General features: G+C 50.9%; 1 protein-coding gene across 1 annotated transcript in view; it reads left to right on the top strand.

Annotated features, from left to right (window-relative positions):
* Positions 1-14,581, top strand: part of SIL1 (SIL1 nucleotide exchange factor) — a 397,052-nt gene extending 382,471 nt beyond the window's left edge. The window contains exons 8-10 of the mRNA XM_007938964.2: positions 8,376-8,472; positions 10,752-10,910; positions 14,225-14,581. Of these exons, the coding sequence (XP_007937155.2) occupies positions 8,376-8,472; positions 10,752-10,910; positions 14,225-14,581 (613 nt within the window). The remainder of the gene's footprint in view (positions 1-8,375; positions 8,473-10,751; positions 10,911-14,224) is intronic.
* The last annotated feature ends 2,054 nt before the right edge of the window (positions 14,582-16,635 follow it).

Raw genomic sequence — 16,635 nt, 5'->3', positions numbered from 1 at the left:
TATGGGCAAAATATTGAATGATGCAGGAAACATCAAAAGAAGATGGAAGGAATACACAGAATCACTGTACCAAAAAGAATTGGTTGATGTTCATCTATTTCAGGAGGTGGCATATTATCAAAAACCAATGGTATTGAGGGAAGAAGTCGAAACTGCACTGAAGAAATTGGCAAAGAACAAAGCTCCAGGAATTGACAGAATACCCATTGAGCTATTTCAACAAATGGATGCCGTGCTGGAGGCACTCACTTGGCTATGCGAAGGGATTTGGAAGACAGCTACCTGGCCAGCTGACTGGAATAGATCCATATTTGTACCCATTCCAAAGAAAGGTGATCCCACAGAATGTGAAAGTTATCAAACAATATCATCAGTATCACATGCAAGTAAAATCTTGCTGAAGATAATTCAAAGGTGGTTGCAGCAGTATATTGACCGAGAACTTCCAGAAATGCAAGCTGGATTCAGAAGAGGATGTGGAACGAGAGATATCATTGCTGATGTCAGATAGATCTTGGCTGAAGCAAAGAATACCAGAAAGTTGTTTACTTGTGTTTTATTGACTATACAAAAGCATTTGATTGTATGGATTATAACAAATTGTGGATAACGTTGAGAAGAATGGGAATTCCAGAACACTTAATTGTGCTCATGAAGAACCTGTACATAGACCAAGAGGCTGTCATTCAAACAGAACAAGGGGGTACTGCATGGTTTCAGATCAGGAAGGAAGTGTGTCAGGGTTGTATCCTTTCACCATACTTACTCAATCTGTATTCTGAGTGTTAATCCAAGAAGCTGGACTGTATGAAGAAGAACGTGGCTTCAGGACTGGAGGAAGGCTCATTAACAACCTACGATATGCAGATGACACAACTTTGCGTGCTGAAAGTGAGGATGAGTTGAAGTGCACTTTCTGATGAAGGTTAAAGACTACAGTCTGCAGTATGGATTACATCTCAACATAAACAAAACAAAAATCCTCACAACTGGACCAATAAGCAGTATCATGATTAATGGAGAAAAGATTGAAGTTGTCAAAGATTTTGTATTACTTGGTTCCACAGTCAGCACCAATGGAAGCAGAAGTCAAGACATCAGATGACATATTGCACTGGGCAAATCTGCTGCAAAAGACCTCTTTCGAGTGCTGAAGGGCAAAGATGTCTCTTTGAAGACTAAGGTGCACCTGACCCCCAAGCCATGGTTTTTTCAGTCGCCTCATATGCATATGAGAGCTGGACAATGAATAAGAAAGACCAAAGAAGAGTTGATGCTTTTGAATTATAGTGTTGGCAAAGAATACTGAGGGTACCATGGACTGCTAGAAGGACTATAACAAATCTGTCCTGGAGGAAGTGCAACCGGAATGTTCCTTGGAGGCGAGAATGACCAGACATCGTTTGACCTACTTTGGTCAAGTTGTCAGTTGGAGAAGGAAATCATGCTCGGTAAGGTGGAGGGTCAACGAAAAGGGGAAGCCTCTCTACAAGATGGATTGACACAGTGGCTGCAACAATGAGCTCTGGTATAGGAAGTATCGTGAGGCTGGCACAGGACCGAACAGTGTTTCATTCTGTTGTACATACGGTCACTATGAGTTGGAGCTGACAAGATGGCAGACAACAACAATTTTAAGATTACACATTCTGCAAATCCTTGTGTTTCCCAGGTGATCAAAGCCACAGGCTAGGATATAGACAAGGTGGGGCTACCAGAAAAAGGCTTTTTCTGGGCAAGGTGGTGAGCATGCACAGCTTTACCAGCAAGATTGTGAATGATCAAACCTGACCAAGACTACCCCTGAGAGATCTCACCCCCCATCTGTACAGCATCTTCTCAGAGGCATTTCAGAAGACAACAAAATTTTCTCATTTCTCTGTTATTTAGAGAATGAGAAGAAATAGTATTTGTTTGTTTTAGAAATACTGTGAGGATTCAAGAGAGATCATAGATCTCTGCTGTGTTTTCATTGTCTTGTGGACGAGCCTAGGGACATGTTTCAACTGGAAATCAGATGACACAGGCTGTGTTTCTAGAATTTCACCTTAACATTTCCATGTCCCCCATCTAACCAGTCAACTGAATCCTGGTTCCCATCCCAGAGCTCTGCCTTTTCCCAGGTTTCTCCTTTTCCACGGATTCAAACTCCCTTCGCAGCCCTTCTTGTTTCAGTTCCCCCAAGCTGAGTTCCTGTGTGCACCTTGATGTTTCACACACCTTTGGTGCCAGTAGGCTGTGGGAGCTGTGCAGTCAGACAGGACCTTACACTCAGAAGGGCCCTATGCTGGGTTTGATGACCTTCCCTCACCATGTTGAAATACTCACAATTTTTTAACAAAGGGCCCTGTATTTTCATTTTGTTCTAGGCCCTACAAGGTGCCAGAGATGGAGAAGATCTGTAGTGGGCACCATTCTCATGGGGCCCTTGCTGGCTTGTCTGCTTACCCTGAGATCAGCTCATCTCTCCCCTGCTTGCTGAGCTTTAGTTAGCTTAAGTATGACCTCTGACCCTTGGCTGATTGCCCACATGGCTGCCACCCTGACCCAAACTGTTTGGTTTCTGCAAATGCAATCACTTCCATTTTGGCAGTCCTCCGCCCCCTCAAGATTTACAGAGTAGCAGCTGCTGCTGTCCCTCTGCACACAGACAGCTGACTTGCCTGCTGATTGTGAATATCCCAGTAATCCAAGTGCTAATGGTATTTATTCAGTCCAGCCGGCTTAGCCCTGAACAAGGTTTATTCTCATTTATCGCATTGGATACGAGCTACATCCTTAATATCCTTCTGTTGACTTTGAGCACCCAGCTCCACTGATGGCACTGGGAGACACACCAACCCCTGCCCTTTTAACCGACTCACATCCCCAACTGTCAGGGTACCCATTTCCCAGCCAGGAAGACTGCCCCCCACCTCAGGCATGAACTGCAACTATATAGGGTGGGAGGGAAATGTAGCCAGCAGATAAGTGCTTGAGGCATCTGAGCTGACTAAAGTTGTGTTCTGAAGGATGCAGTCTGGCCTCTTTGTGTAGGAGAAACCCCTGTAATTATCATCTTTCAGCCACAACTCAGTGGCCAGCATTTGGCATTCATTAGCTCTTCTGTCCTTCTGAGGTATTTTTAGCTCTGCCTTACAGGTTAGGAGACTGAAGTGAAGGCACTTGCCGGAGATCATCAGCCATTGTTTACAGGATTCCTGTTAATGGTCCTCCCTGCCTGCTTGCGCTCCTCCCCTACATCTCACCTGAGCTCTTTTGGGTCATTTCCCCCAAAAAAGCACACACCCGTGAGCCTTGGGAGAGAGGGTCAGTTTCCTTAGAGCAGGTCAGTGTCTACTTAAGGCCCAGTGAGGGCAGGACCACTTGGACGAATCTGACTCTGCCACCCCCCGTGTAATGAGGGGCATCAGGATCATTGGCTGGCTTTTTTCCACCATCCATCTGCTGTTTGTCCCCAGCCTGACTGGGCAGCTCTAAAGGGGTGGCATTCAGAGAGGTGTTTTAGGGGGCAGTGTGTCTGGGGAGCCCCTGAGCCATGAGAGCCCTGGGCCAGGGCCCAGAGTGAGTATGGGCTCTGCCATATAAGCTGGTAATGAGAAAAGGCCAGGCAGGGTGCAGGCCCAGGGCTGCTGGGCTGAGCTCTGCTACAAGCCCATGCTTGTGTGTGTATGTCAGCGCCCCCCCCACCCCCCCTCTACACACCCAGGTCCTGCAGCGCTCTCTGCTGCAAGTGAGAAGGTAGATTTATTGCTTTAGGAAAGTGGCCTCAGCAACTTAAAAAAGGTCATTTTGCTCTTTTCTCTCAGGTGTACTTAGTTTGAACTCTATTCTCTCCTACTCTAAATGGTCTTACCTCTACTGGGATGGCGAGGGGACTATGCTGGAAGGAGGGAGGAAGGATGGGGTGCTGTAGACAGCTCCTGGCTTTTAGTAGCCGACCTCCTGGAGAAGAGTGTTTCTGTCCACCTCATTGTCCTGGTTGTTGTTAGGTGCCCTTGAGTCGGCTCTGATTCATGGTGAACCCTGTGTAAAATAGAACGAAACACCATCCTGATAACATTTGCTATGCTTTAGCCCATTGTTGCAGCTACTGTGTGAATCCATCTCACTGAGGGTCTTCCCCTTTTTGCTGACCCTCTACTTTATCAAGCATGATATCCTTCTCTAGAGACTAGCCCCTTCTGATAACATGACCAAAGTACATGAGACAAAATCTGGCTATTCTCTGAGGATTCCAGCTGTACCTCTTCCAAGACAAGTTCCAAGTTTGTTCATTCTTCTGGCAGTCCATTGGTATTTTCAGTTTTCTTTGCCAATACCATAATTCAAATGCATCAGTTTGAATTGTTACAGTGTAGAAAATGGGAAGGCTTTGATGGGCCAGCCCTGTGGCCTAGGGGGTTGGGCTTAGTACATGGGATCACAAAGAGCAGAAGAGGGAGCAGTTTCTCAAAGGAAGGGAGTGAAGGGATGTCAATACCAGAAAACAGGAAAGAAGGATCCTGAGCAGATACAGGTATACGCGACATAGCCAGAGCCAGTGGGAACTGGAGGGGGGCTGTGCTTGGCTCAGAGTGTCCCCCTGCTTGTCTTCCAGGGCATGGCCCTCCTACTGGACCCTCTCTGATGTCTGGGTCCCCTGTGGCTCTTATTTGTGACTCCATGCTTTGAATAGTCTGTCTGCTTGCTGGGCAGGATCTCGGTCCTTTGTTTTCCCTCTTCAGTCCCAGCCAGCAGCCCTCCTTTGCACTGAGACCAGCCTGGCCTCCTGACCTCTCATCCTTATTTTCCATGACATCCAAGGCAATGCCCTGAGGAGTGGTCTCCTTGCCTCTCCACACAAGTTTATGCTGTTCCTGAACACCTTCCCTTCCTCCTGTCCATGGGCTGTTCCCCTTACCTGTACTCCAGGGCTCATGTAGCCTCCCCTGTCCTGTGCAGCCCTCCCAGCTTTTCCAGCCCAGACTTCCTTCTTTCTCTGAACCCCCAGAGAGGTTAGGTTCAGAGCCATCTCTGGTGTGACTTAAAGTTACATAGCCCTTCATTTATTCACTCTGAAACCTAACATTACAATCTTATGTTGTTAAGCGTCATCAAGTCAGTTCTGACCCTTTGTACAACAGAATGAAATGCTGCCTGGTCCTGCGCCATCCTCAGAATTGTTGCTATGTTTGAGCCCATTGTTGCAGCACTGTGTCAGTCCATCTTGTTGAGGGTCTTTCTCTTTTTTGCTGACCCTCTATTTATGGTACAGTCTATTTCATATGTGTGGCTCCTATCTTCATGAATGTTGGGGAGCACAGAGCAGGTGCTTAGCTTCCCCAAGGATCTGTCCTACCTTGTGGGTCTTCTCTGAACAACTAGCAGGTGGTAGCTTGCTTCTGAATCTTTTCTGGAACCAAATGCTGTCTGGCCCTCTTTAACCCCCACTAGGGCTACTGCCAGCAAGAAGTATCAGGAAAGCCATCTTGTTCCTATCTTCAAAAGGCCTTTGACATCTTTTCTTTACTCCTAGTCAGCTTATTCTTTCTCTGGACATCCCAGGGATTTGGTGACACAGTCTGTACCCTCCTCTTTTGCCCCTGTTTATTTCTTGTTGTTTGTGCTTGCTTTCCTTAGGTGTTTGTATCTTCTTTGACCTTCTACCAGGTGATACTTCAGTGGGCAGGGTCTAGGCTTCAACATGCCAACTCTGATCCCCCTGTCCAACACTGTCTGTGTTAGTGACAGGGCTACTGCCCTGGAAGGTGCCCAGGGAGGCCTGATGGTGGTCTCTGGACCCAGTGTGCTCAGGATCAGTGCTCCTTAGACACTCCCTCCATTCCTGGGCTATGATCTGGTCTTCGAGGGTTGGCTGGGTGATTTTCACTTCCCTGGACCTCATTCCCAGCAGACCTGTAAGCAAGCATGCAGCTTCATGTGCCACCTCAGAGGGCCCTCTCACTGTGGGCTGTGAATGCTGGGGCTCCTGACTGGTGCTCCCGGAGGCAGATGCGACCAGGCCTCACTGACTCTCTTCTTTGGGAGGCAGCATTTGACGTCTGTGAATTTCTCAGCATGGTCGTCATCTCTTCCTAGACCCTGTCTGTCTCGGATGAGCGTTCCTCAGGCACATGATAGCAGAGACGGCCCTAATTAGCTCACGCTTTGATGAGGCAGCTGCTTTCCTCAAGTCACTGGGGCAGGGGGAGGCTCAGCAACCAGCCTCCCACATCGCAGCCAACTGCCTATGGAGAGAGCTGTCAGCCTCCCTTCCCCAGGGGTCAACCATCTCCAGGCAACTGTCAGACACAAAGGTGGAGTTGCAGTGGGACAAGTGGCACCCCTGAACTTTCTTTCTCGATGCAGAGGAATGGAGGAGCCACCCATTTTCAATGGGTAAACTGTGGCTCAGAGTGCCAGTCTGCTTTAAACCTTGGAGTAGGTCCCTGGTTAGAATAGACTGTCTCAGACCTGTCACTGTTCCATCCTGCCAGGCTTAATGGAGCATGTGCTATTTGCCAGGTCCTCACCTGCAGGCAGCAGCACAGAGTACAGTCTTTCTTGTTACTTACCTCCCCTTTTTCTGGGTTTCTCACTAGTATCCTACTCCCTGTGGTCTCCTCCCTGCTTTCATACACCTGCCTTACTCTCCAGGATGCTGTGAGACCATCCTGCCAAGGCTGGGGGTTAGAACCAAATCAAAAAAACCAAACTCACTGCCATGGAGTCGGGTCCTACTCATAGCGACCCCTCCTTGGGTTCAAGGCAGTATCACTACAGAAGTAGATTGCCCAACCTTCCTTCCGAGGAGTGGCTGGTAGGTTTGAACTGCCAGCCTCTGATTAGCAGTCACATGCCTTAGGCACTCTACCACCAGAAGGAACAGGTATTTCATGGGTCTTCAGGAAACTTATGGCCTTGTTAAGGTTAGGCAGCCAGAGACAGGTGGGGACTTCGATGCCCATTGTGGTTTGTTTGGGTGGGTGTGACAGCCACTGATTTTAGTGCCCCTTCCTCTCTGACCTGGCTCCTCCATTTTGCCACTGGCCTGAGATGTTCTGCATGCCTGCCACCACTTCCCCCACCCCCAACCTCTTTGGTGGGCTGCTACATCCAGGAAGCCTTGGCTTTCCCGATTTCCCTGAAAGTCCGAGCACATGGAGTACCTGTGCTTGGCACTTGGATCTTAATTGAGCACTAATTTGCTCTTAGGAAGCAAGAAGCCAGCAAAAGAATCTCCTGCTTGGGTTCTGAGCCACCTCTCCTTCCTGGCACCCTGCCCTAATGGAGGTCACTCCTTCCAGCTCCCCTAACCCAACCCCATCCTCTCAGTGGGAGGGCTGGTCCTAAAATGTTTTTATCGCCAGCCTAGAATGGGAGAGCAGTCCCAGAGGCAGCATTGGGTTTCACGTTTATTGGTTCATTCCCTACTGTCCAGAGCCCTACTGTGGGGCAGGCTCTGTGCCAATTGCTGTGAATATACCAAACAAAACCAAACGCACTGCCATCAAGTTGATTTTGACTCATAGCAACCCCCAATGGGTTTCCAAGGCGGTAAATCTTTAGGGAAGTAGATTGCCCTGTCTTCCTTCCACGGAGTGGCTGATGGGTTTGAACTGCCAACCTTCTGGTTAGCAGTCCAATGCCTTAGGCACTATGGGGACAGAGAAAAGGACTGTAGCTAATGTCAGAGAGTGGGTAGCCTGTGATGGGGAGACAGGTGGATTAGTCCTGCTTTGAATCTGCTCATGTATTCAGAGACTCCATGTACCATGCCGGTTTCTTCCTGCATACTTCCTACACAAGTGTTTACTAGGTGCTGTCTGTGTGTCAGACCTTCTGGTCTTCCCAGGGGAGGAGCGGAGAGGACTGGATCCCTGCCTCTTCCCCTGAGGAACTCCTAACCCAGAGGGGAGCTGGACCCATTAGTAATAGTGCCCAGTGTGTGACTTAACCTTGGATCTTGGAAGAGCAAGCATCCAACCTTGCCTTAGGGTGTGTTGAGGAAGACTTCCCACAGGAGGGATCCTGACATTGGCATTGGAAGGACTTGGTAGAGGTGATTTACTTTCCAAGGTCAGCCCCAGACCGTTGGCTGCTGGGGAATGGGAGGCTGGCAGAGGTGTCCTTGGTCCTATCTTCTGTGCCATGGGATGTTGTACCCAGGGAGATCCATACCAGTTGGTCTCAACATAGACCAACTGAACTTTCCCCAGCTAAATTCTAACTTGTTTGAATAGGATCTCCCTTGTGTCCTTTGTTCCTCTCAAAGATGGGTGGTGTGGTGTCAGCTCCCTAACCACCTGATTCCTCAGCTGGGGAGAGTGAAACAGCACCCCCAAGTTGGTGAGCAGGTGCGAGATTACATTTTCCTCTGCTCTCTCCTCCAGCAACCCAAAGGTCCAGGTGGAGGCCATTGAAGGAGGAGCCCTGCAAAAGCTGCTGGTCATCTTGGCCACTGAGCAGCCTCTTGCCACTAAGAAGAAGGTACGTTTCTACCCCCACCTCCTCCCAGCCCCCAACAAACCTGTAGAATCTGAAAGGAAGGAACCCATTTTCATAGCAGCAGTGCATGTCACCTTTGTGTCATCCACTGGGGGATGTGGGGTAGAGGTCTGCACAAAAGGCATAGGGGATGGCATCTTCTGGCCTCCTCTAACTTCATAAGAGGGAGGGAGAGAAATCAACAGTAACAGCCCAAGGCTTTTTCCTGAGGTCAGACATGCCCCCACCCTCCAGCCTTTTTACTAATTCTGACACCAACAATCCCTTCCATGGTACTCACTACTTCTCTGCTGGCTTCAATAATTCATTGCAGTGGCCACACAGAACTCAGAGACTATACTTAGGATTATGGGGTTTATTAGGGAAGTAAGTAACAGGTTATAATTCAGGTTCAGGAATGTGCTTAAGACACAATTCTTTGATCAGGACAGTCTTCTCTCCGCTAAGGTTATAGGCACACCTCTGTTTAGCCCTTTGTCTCTTGGCCTGGCTTCTGCCATGCTCAGGCAAATGTTAGAAAGATCTTTTAGCTCTGTGACAAGGGACAAGGTTGTAGTTACTTCTTGGCCAGAGCCAGCTACCTAGAGGGAGCGAGTAGTTGGACCTGTGGGCTTGGGACCATAGTCGCAGGGAACCGCAAGTTCAATTGGCATAACATACTACACAAAAATATTGTTCTACCTCCTACTTTGGCAAGTAGCAACTGGGATCTTAAAAGCTTGCAAGCAGCCATCTAGATGCGATGATGGGTCTCTCCTCGTCCAGAGCAAAGAAGAATGAAGAAAACCAAAGACACATGGAAAGAAGTAGTCCAAGCGACTGGTACACTATGCAACCCTCAGCCTATACAACTATAAGACCAGAAGAACTAGATGGTGCCTGGCTATCACTGTCAACCACTCAGAGGGGGATCCACATAGGATATCCTGGATAGAGTGGGAGAACAATGTGGAGCAAAACTCAAAATCATTAAAAAAAAAAAAAAAAAAAAAACAGGTTTACTGGTCTGATAGAGTCTGATGGAATCACTGAGACTATGGCCCCTAGCTGCCCTTCATGTCTGCAGTTGAACCCACTCTCATGGCTTCCAGCCAAACAAAAGACAGGTATATAAGCTGAACATTTACATTAGGTAGCTATACTCCTTGGAGAGATCAATCATGGAAGAATAGAGGGGCTGTGTCTACACAGGGAGGCAGTCCGAGGGTGGGGGGAGTGCATGGGAGGGAAGGACACAGGGAATAGGTAACTATGGGGAGGAAGTGGGAGGGGAGAATGTAGCACTGTGGGAAACTGCAGTGTCATGAGACAAGGTATATGTGAGCTGCTGAATGGAAAGTGAATTTGCTCTGTAAACTTTGGCCCAAATCACAATAAAAATTAGAAAACAAACTCTTTTAGTTCTGGTGACAGGTGCAACTAGGTGCACCCTACCTACTCTGCCAGCATGCCTCCTGCCCAAAGGTATTTGGCTTTCTTGCTTTGTGGGCTGACAAGCCTGCCACTCTCTCTCATGCTGGTCTCTCAGTTCTGCTACCACAGCCTCTCTGCCACCATCTCTCAGCACAGGGATCTCAGGTGCAAGGACAGACACACTCCACTCCTGGTTTTTCTCTCTCAATGGCAGTGAGGTCCCCTTTTCTGCCTCTGGGAGGGTTCATTTAATGCCTAGTGGAATGACAGAACTGACCAATCCCCACATTAGAGTTACTTATACCTTATTTGCACAGTCCTACCTCCACAAGGGAGCTACATATCTTGTTTACATTATTAGCAAGTATCCAATACCCTGGTGGGCCATGAGCACCTTGCATTTGCAAATACCCACCTAGTCATTTGGTGGGAGCCACAAAGTCTGGGGCTAGAAAAGCCATACAAAGTGAGTCACTGCTCCACAAGGTCAGACTCAGCTGTAGCAGCACAATGCAGCGTGTTAGGGTCTGGGGTCTGGGGTCAGCTGCAGTGGTGCAACCTGGGGCCCCCCACCCTGACTTCTGTCCTGGGCTTTCTTTTATCACCACTTGTCCACTGGGTGCTGTTCAAAGTGTCTGAGGTCCCTCCCGCTCTCACAGCCTTGGGTTCTGAGATGGATGGATCGATGGATGGATGGATGTACCTGAGGTGGTTGGGTGGGGTCAGGGAGAATGGAGAATGGAGGCTGCGTTGGGGTTATTGGGGCACCTCTAGCTGCCTTCTCTGGGCCTTGGGGCAGGCCCAGCTCAGTGCAGCCTCTCACCTGGCCCTCAATCTGTGCCTGTCAGGTCCTGTTTGCCCTGTGTTCCTTGCTGCGGCATTTCCCTTATGCCCAACAGCAGTTCCTGAAGCTGGGAGGGCTGCAGGTCCTCAGGAGCCTGGCGCAGGACACAGAGGTGCTGGCTGTGCGTGTGGTCACCCTGCTGTACGACCTGATCACTGAGAAGGTGAGTGCCCAGACCTACTCTTTCTCCCCATCACTTTACTTTGTGTTTGCTTCTGGCCATTTGGCCTTGGTCTCTTCCATCTGTCCATCCATCCTTCTGTTCCTCATAGCTGAGTGTTCTTGAGCAAACGTGGCAGGACGGGGCTAGCAGACAGTCCTTAACCCAGGTGCCTGAGACATCAGGGAGGCTGTTCTATAGGAAGGGACTGCTAAACTGAAACCTGAGGACTGGTCTGGAAACAGATTGGCCAGCTCAGCAGCTGGTGCTGATAGTGGTCAGGCAAGAGGGACCAGCATGACTGAAAGCCAGGAATAGCCAGGATCAGGCCTTTCATGGAGATGGAAGGTCACTTGGCTGAAATAGCGAGTTGGGGTGGTGAGAGCAGGTGGAATGGAGCAACTGAGCCTGGAAACCACTTAAAAGCTTTTAGGCTGTCACAGTAGCCCAGGGACCAAGGAGATAGGGCAGGAATGGTGCTGATTCTTAAGATTCTAGAAACCTAAAGGAGCTTCCTTTGGGAGCTCTGCCTCCATGCAGGGGCTCTGAACGGCTGCTCTCAAGAACCCAAGGGACCTCAGTTGCCTGATGGCTGGCAGGAGACTTGATGCCCAGCCCACTTTAGTCTTTGCAATCCTAAGAAGTGTCTTAATTAAAGAGTAAAACTAGCCAGGCCTGGATTATGAATTCAGCTGGCGCAGAGAGCTTTGGCTGGGCTTTCTCATCACTTCTCTCGGACCACACTCCCCACAGAGACGCAGCGTGCTGATTGGTGGAGCTAGGCTTGGCAGTGCTGGACTGTGCTGAGTGTGGAAGGCCGAGGCTCTCTTACCCACCCCCCCACCCCCCACTCTGCTCATCCCTTCAGCCCAGCCTTCCCTCCCAGAGCAGAGGTCTGTCTCTGTCATCTGCCCTCTGCTCTTTTGTGTCTCTCTCAGCCCGTTTTGTCTCTCAGTCTGTTTCCGTCTCTCTTGGTCCAAGCTGCAGAAGCCCAGTTCTCAGAACAGCAGGCAGCCATGTGGTGCTCAGATCCAATTAATGAAACCTGGGCACAGTCAGCATCCTCAGAAGGGCCAGCAAACTTGGGGGAGGGACGTGTGCGCTGGCCTGCCATTTCCTAAGAGAGATTGATCTTTCTCCTCTGGTGTCTTGGGTTTGTGTCTGTCTGCTGCTCAGCATGGGTGTCAAGGGTGCTAGGGCACTGGCTCTTGCCAGGCACTCCCCTGATAGCTGGAATCAGGAGCTCACCTTGAGAGCCTTAGGGTGTTGTCACAATGGGGCAGTGGGGCAGCCAATGAATGGCAGAGTCTCAACCAGAGAGCCTTAGGATTCATGGTTGAGGCAGCCAGGGCTTCTCTATTCTTGCAGTTCCTAAGAAAGAACAGAGAATTAGCCAAACTGGGGTGGGCCCAGAGCTGCTCACAGGGAGAGGTGGGTCAGGATGACCCCTGGGCCGCATGCATCTCAAGCGCATGGTTGGTGTGGAAAGATAGCAGCTGAACTGCATGGAGAGTGTGGGCCCAACTTCAGACTGTGGGAACCCTGGATCACGCCTCTGTAGTCTGCCAGGCCCCAGACATTTCTATCTTTCCTCCTTGGCCCGTGATAGGACCTCTGTGGCAGTCTGGGGCTCCTGCAGAGGTGGGATGCCCAGTGGATCGTGAGTACAGTGCTCCTTGCTTGCCAGTGCTCCTTCTATGGCATCACTGGGAGGCTGCCTGATGCTGTGCCAGGTGCTGGGGAGATAGTCCATAGCCACTGCCCTCCTGGCGCTTCCAGGCAGACACTTATCCAGATCACCCCAGAGCTTGTAAACCAAGACCAGAAAGAGCCCTGTCCCTCTTCTGGAAATCAGTGACTGGGGACACTGAGATCTGAGGAGTGGATCGAGTTATCTGTGGTGTGCAGGTGGGGTGGGGAGAGTTTCTGAAAGTGGAACTACATCTGCAAAGGCTCCAGGGAGGAGTTACTGCGACCGGAGCACAGAGCAAGCGTGTGCAGAGGGGATAGGCCAGGTCCAGGCAGGGGCCAGATTTGGTTGGATCTTGACGTCCCAGGGAAGGGATTTACCCTTTATCATCAGAAATGCCAGGCTACAAAGGGTCTGAGGCCAGTGCCAAGGGGCTAAGCCCAGATTTTGTGCTGCAGAGGCTTCTTCAGGTGGTCCACTGTGGCCCCTGATCTTTCCCTGGGCCTCGATCTTGCCTTCCCAGGCCTCCACACACCTTGTACTCCCCTGGGATTAGGGCAGGGATTCCCTCTTCTTGTAGGCACATTCAGTGCAGTGATATGGGACACTCCATCTTTAACCTCTGCATAGCCTCCCTCTGACACTGAAACAAGCTGGTTGCTTGTCGCGTTTAAGGGGTATTCTTTAGAATTGGTTCCCCTCATGATTGGATTGATAGGGCTGGGTTTCTGCACATTCCAGACATGGCCAAGCCCTTGGAAGGGTATCCAGGGTTTTGTGCATTCTGTCCCCAGCCTGGCCCACAGGCCCCCACACTCCATTGTCCAGAACAACCTGCCCTTCCTCAAAGATGAGGCAGGCCCAGGCCTATTGTGTGGTTCTCCTTGTATGGGTGGCCTTCCCCCCTTGTTCATTTGGACAACTCCCCATTTTACCTCTCAAGATTTGGGAAAATATCACCTTCTTTCTATCCTCTACCCCCTAATAGCAAGTCATTCCCTCCTCTGAGGAAGTGAATTTGCAGTAGTAGTGATGATGGTGATGATGAAGGTGAGGACAACAATGAGGAGTGTGACAATACTTATTATTATAGTTAGTACTGGTTGAGGGGGCATTGTTTGCATGTTCATTGTTTCATTCAGTCTAAGAGATGACAATGCTGTGTAAATCTTAGGGAGGTTAAGTGACCAGCCCACAGTCACTGAGCTAGTCAGTGATGGAGCAGGAATTGAACCTAGACTGTCTACCCCTACACTGCCCTGGTTAGATTCAATGCATTGTGTATTTAGGAATTGTTTAGTTACTTTTACCCTCTTGAGGGACCATCTCTTTATCTTGGTTTCTCCAGCACTGGGCTATTTGTGATGAGTGGATGGATGAATGGATAAACAGACAGGTAGGTGGACATATGGATGAGTAGGTGAGCAGGTGTGAACCATGAACCCAGTTGCCTTTTCCCATTGTAGGTCCTTTGAGGCCCCAAGAGGATGGAGAAGGAGGGTGGGGCCCCAGGGTTGGAATCTTGACAGGCAGCGTGAGCTTTGTGTGAGCTGACTGCTGTATGTGTTCTTTCCCCAACTCCCAACCCCCCACTGCCCGTCCTGACACTTGGCTGTATGGATGGTAGATGTTTGCCGAGGAGGCGGCTGAGCTGACCCGTGAGACCTCCCCAGAGAAGCTGCAGCAGTACCGCCAGGTGCATCTCCTGCCAAGCCTGCTGGAACAGGGCTGGTGTGCGATCACCGCCAACCTCCTGGCACTGCCTGAGCACAATGCCCGAGAAAAGGTGCTGCAGACCCTGGGCGCCCTCCTGGCCACCTGCCTAGACCACTTCCGTCAGGATGCACAGCTCAGCAGGACGCTGGCCAGCCTGCAGGTGGAGTACCAGGCCCTGGCCGCACTGGAGCTCCAGGATGGTGAAGATGTGGGCTACTTCCGGGAACTGCTGGGCTCTATCAACAGCTTGCTGCAGGAGCTGAGATGAAGCGGCTTCTCTCACACCAGATATGGACTGCAGCACTGCTAGCAAGGTTGAGGGGCACCAACTGGGTGGGACTCTGGGACACCAGGCATGAGGGAAGACTTCCCTCTGGGGCATGGGGATCATCTGGACAGTGCTGACTTGGCCATTAAATGGAGGCATGAGGGCCTCTGTCTGTCTGCCTGCAGTGTATCTGTATCTTAGCCAGTGCAGGATCACATACCCACCACCACAGTGGTATTTAGGTAGCCACTGGGTGACATGCTGGATTTTTGGATCTTTAGCCTAAGGCGGGCCCAGTAACAAGCTCCATGGGAGGGGTCTGGGCTCAGAAGTTGTAAACCCTTCACACTCAGTAGCACTGTGACCTTGGAAAGGCACTTAACTTCTCTGAGCCTGTTCCTCATCTGTCAAAGGGAGTGCCATTACATGAGAGAAGTACAAATAAAGCAGGTCACCACTGCCTGGTACAGTGGTGCCCATCCCTTCCCCACCCGGGGAGCGTCTTCTCACAGCTCCCTAGGCCCTGTGACCAGGTAACAGCACCGAGGCCACTGGCAGTGGTGGAAGGTCAGAAGCACCCTACACATAAGGAATGATGTGCAGCCCAGGCAGCTGATGTGCTGGGTGGCTACGGGAACAACTGGGGCTGGGGCCTCAGTGGAGAAAGGGCACTATAGGACCCTTGGGTGTTGGCTTTACTTTGGAAGAGAAGGGATCTTGCTAAAGCTACCACTGGGAGCCTAGGCTAGCTTAGGCCTGCCCTGCCCGCCTGACACGGCAGAGGTACCTGTGGGTAGGTGTGGAATGGACCTGTGCCCTTACCTCTCACCTCTGCACTGGAGGTGGGCCAAGCCCAAGGAGGAAGCCTTGAAAGTGGGGGCAACTGAGCTTGGCAAGTCCTGGCCCCCACCTCAGAGAGGCTGAGCACCAGGCTGAGAGCCTGCTGCAGGTTTCCATGGCAACCCTGGGCTCTAGGCTTTCCTGATTTGGATTCTGGTGTGTTTGTTTTTCAGCCTTTCCAGTGCACCAGAGGCTCACTCCTGCTTGCTCAGGCAGCCCCTCCTGGCTTCCAGGAGGTAAAGCTGGGAAGGCCAATGCTGAGGAGGCCCTCCTCCCCCTACCTCCAGGCCTAGGATGTGGAAATTCCAGCTTCACTGGGCTGAGGAGGAAAACTGAGGTCCAGAGAAACACGGGATAAGTGCTGGCCTCCTTTGCTTAGCCTCAGATCCTCTCCTGCCCACCTCATGCACAGCACCCAGGAGGCTTGGGAGCAGACCTGTGGCCTGTGCAGAGCCCCTCTCAGGAGGGCAGGAGGGAAGCAAGAGCCCCAGGCTGATGCTTCCCAAAGGCTGGAAGCCTCAACAGCTTGGGCACAATGGGGATTGAATCTGGGCACTCATTGCCTCTACTAGTAACCTTCTCACTAGCCTTTGAAGGAGATAAACAGATGAAGAAATCATGGCTCAGGGAGACTAAGTGATCTGCCTGAGGTCAAGAAGCTTATGGTGCAGAGCTGGGGGTTAGACCATGCTAAGAAAGGCCTTGAGTGTGTGGCTCAAAGGGGACAGCATTTAATTCGACAGGCAGTAGGGTGGAGTCCTGACACCTTTTGAGGGCAGAGGAGCTACAGCAGAGCAGGACCTTGCTTAGGCCAAAGTCAAAAGACACTTGAGTTGGTGGCAGCAGGCTCTGCAGGAGGATTTGAGAAAGCTGGAAGGGGAGGTGTATATGCTGGAAAGAGAGGAGGGCTGGGGCTGGGGCCACATTTGGTCTGGGCCCAGCCCTCGCAGAGCCCTTGGAGCAGGTGAAACCCTTGAGTGAGGGCCAGAAAGAATGTGGGGACCTGTGGGTGGAGGCCGGGGCTGGTGATCCCAGAGACCTTGAGGTCTCTAAGACCACCAGGGTCTGATCTGGGGTGTGGGTTGGGGTCCCCGTGGAAGGAGAGACGAGCAGAGGCCTGACATCCCCAGCATCTTCTCTGCCCCAGGTGTGCTGCACAAAATGGTCAGAGCAGAAGGCAGACCTCAACTTTTGGGTCACAAGCTCTTGGGAGG

The sequence above is a fragment of the Orycteropus afer genome, unplaced genomic scaffold, assembly GCF_000298275.1.
Source record: "Orycteropus afer afer isolate SDZICR_OR568_19922 unplaced genomic scaffold, OryAfe1.0 scaffold00056, whole genome shotgun sequence".
NCBI lineage: Eukaryota > Metazoa > Chordata > Mammalia > Tubulidentata > Orycteropodidae > Orycteropus > Orycteropus afer.
The sequence above is the reverse complement of the archived record's forward strand: the minus strand, read 5'-3'. Positions and strand labels throughout refer to the sequence as shown.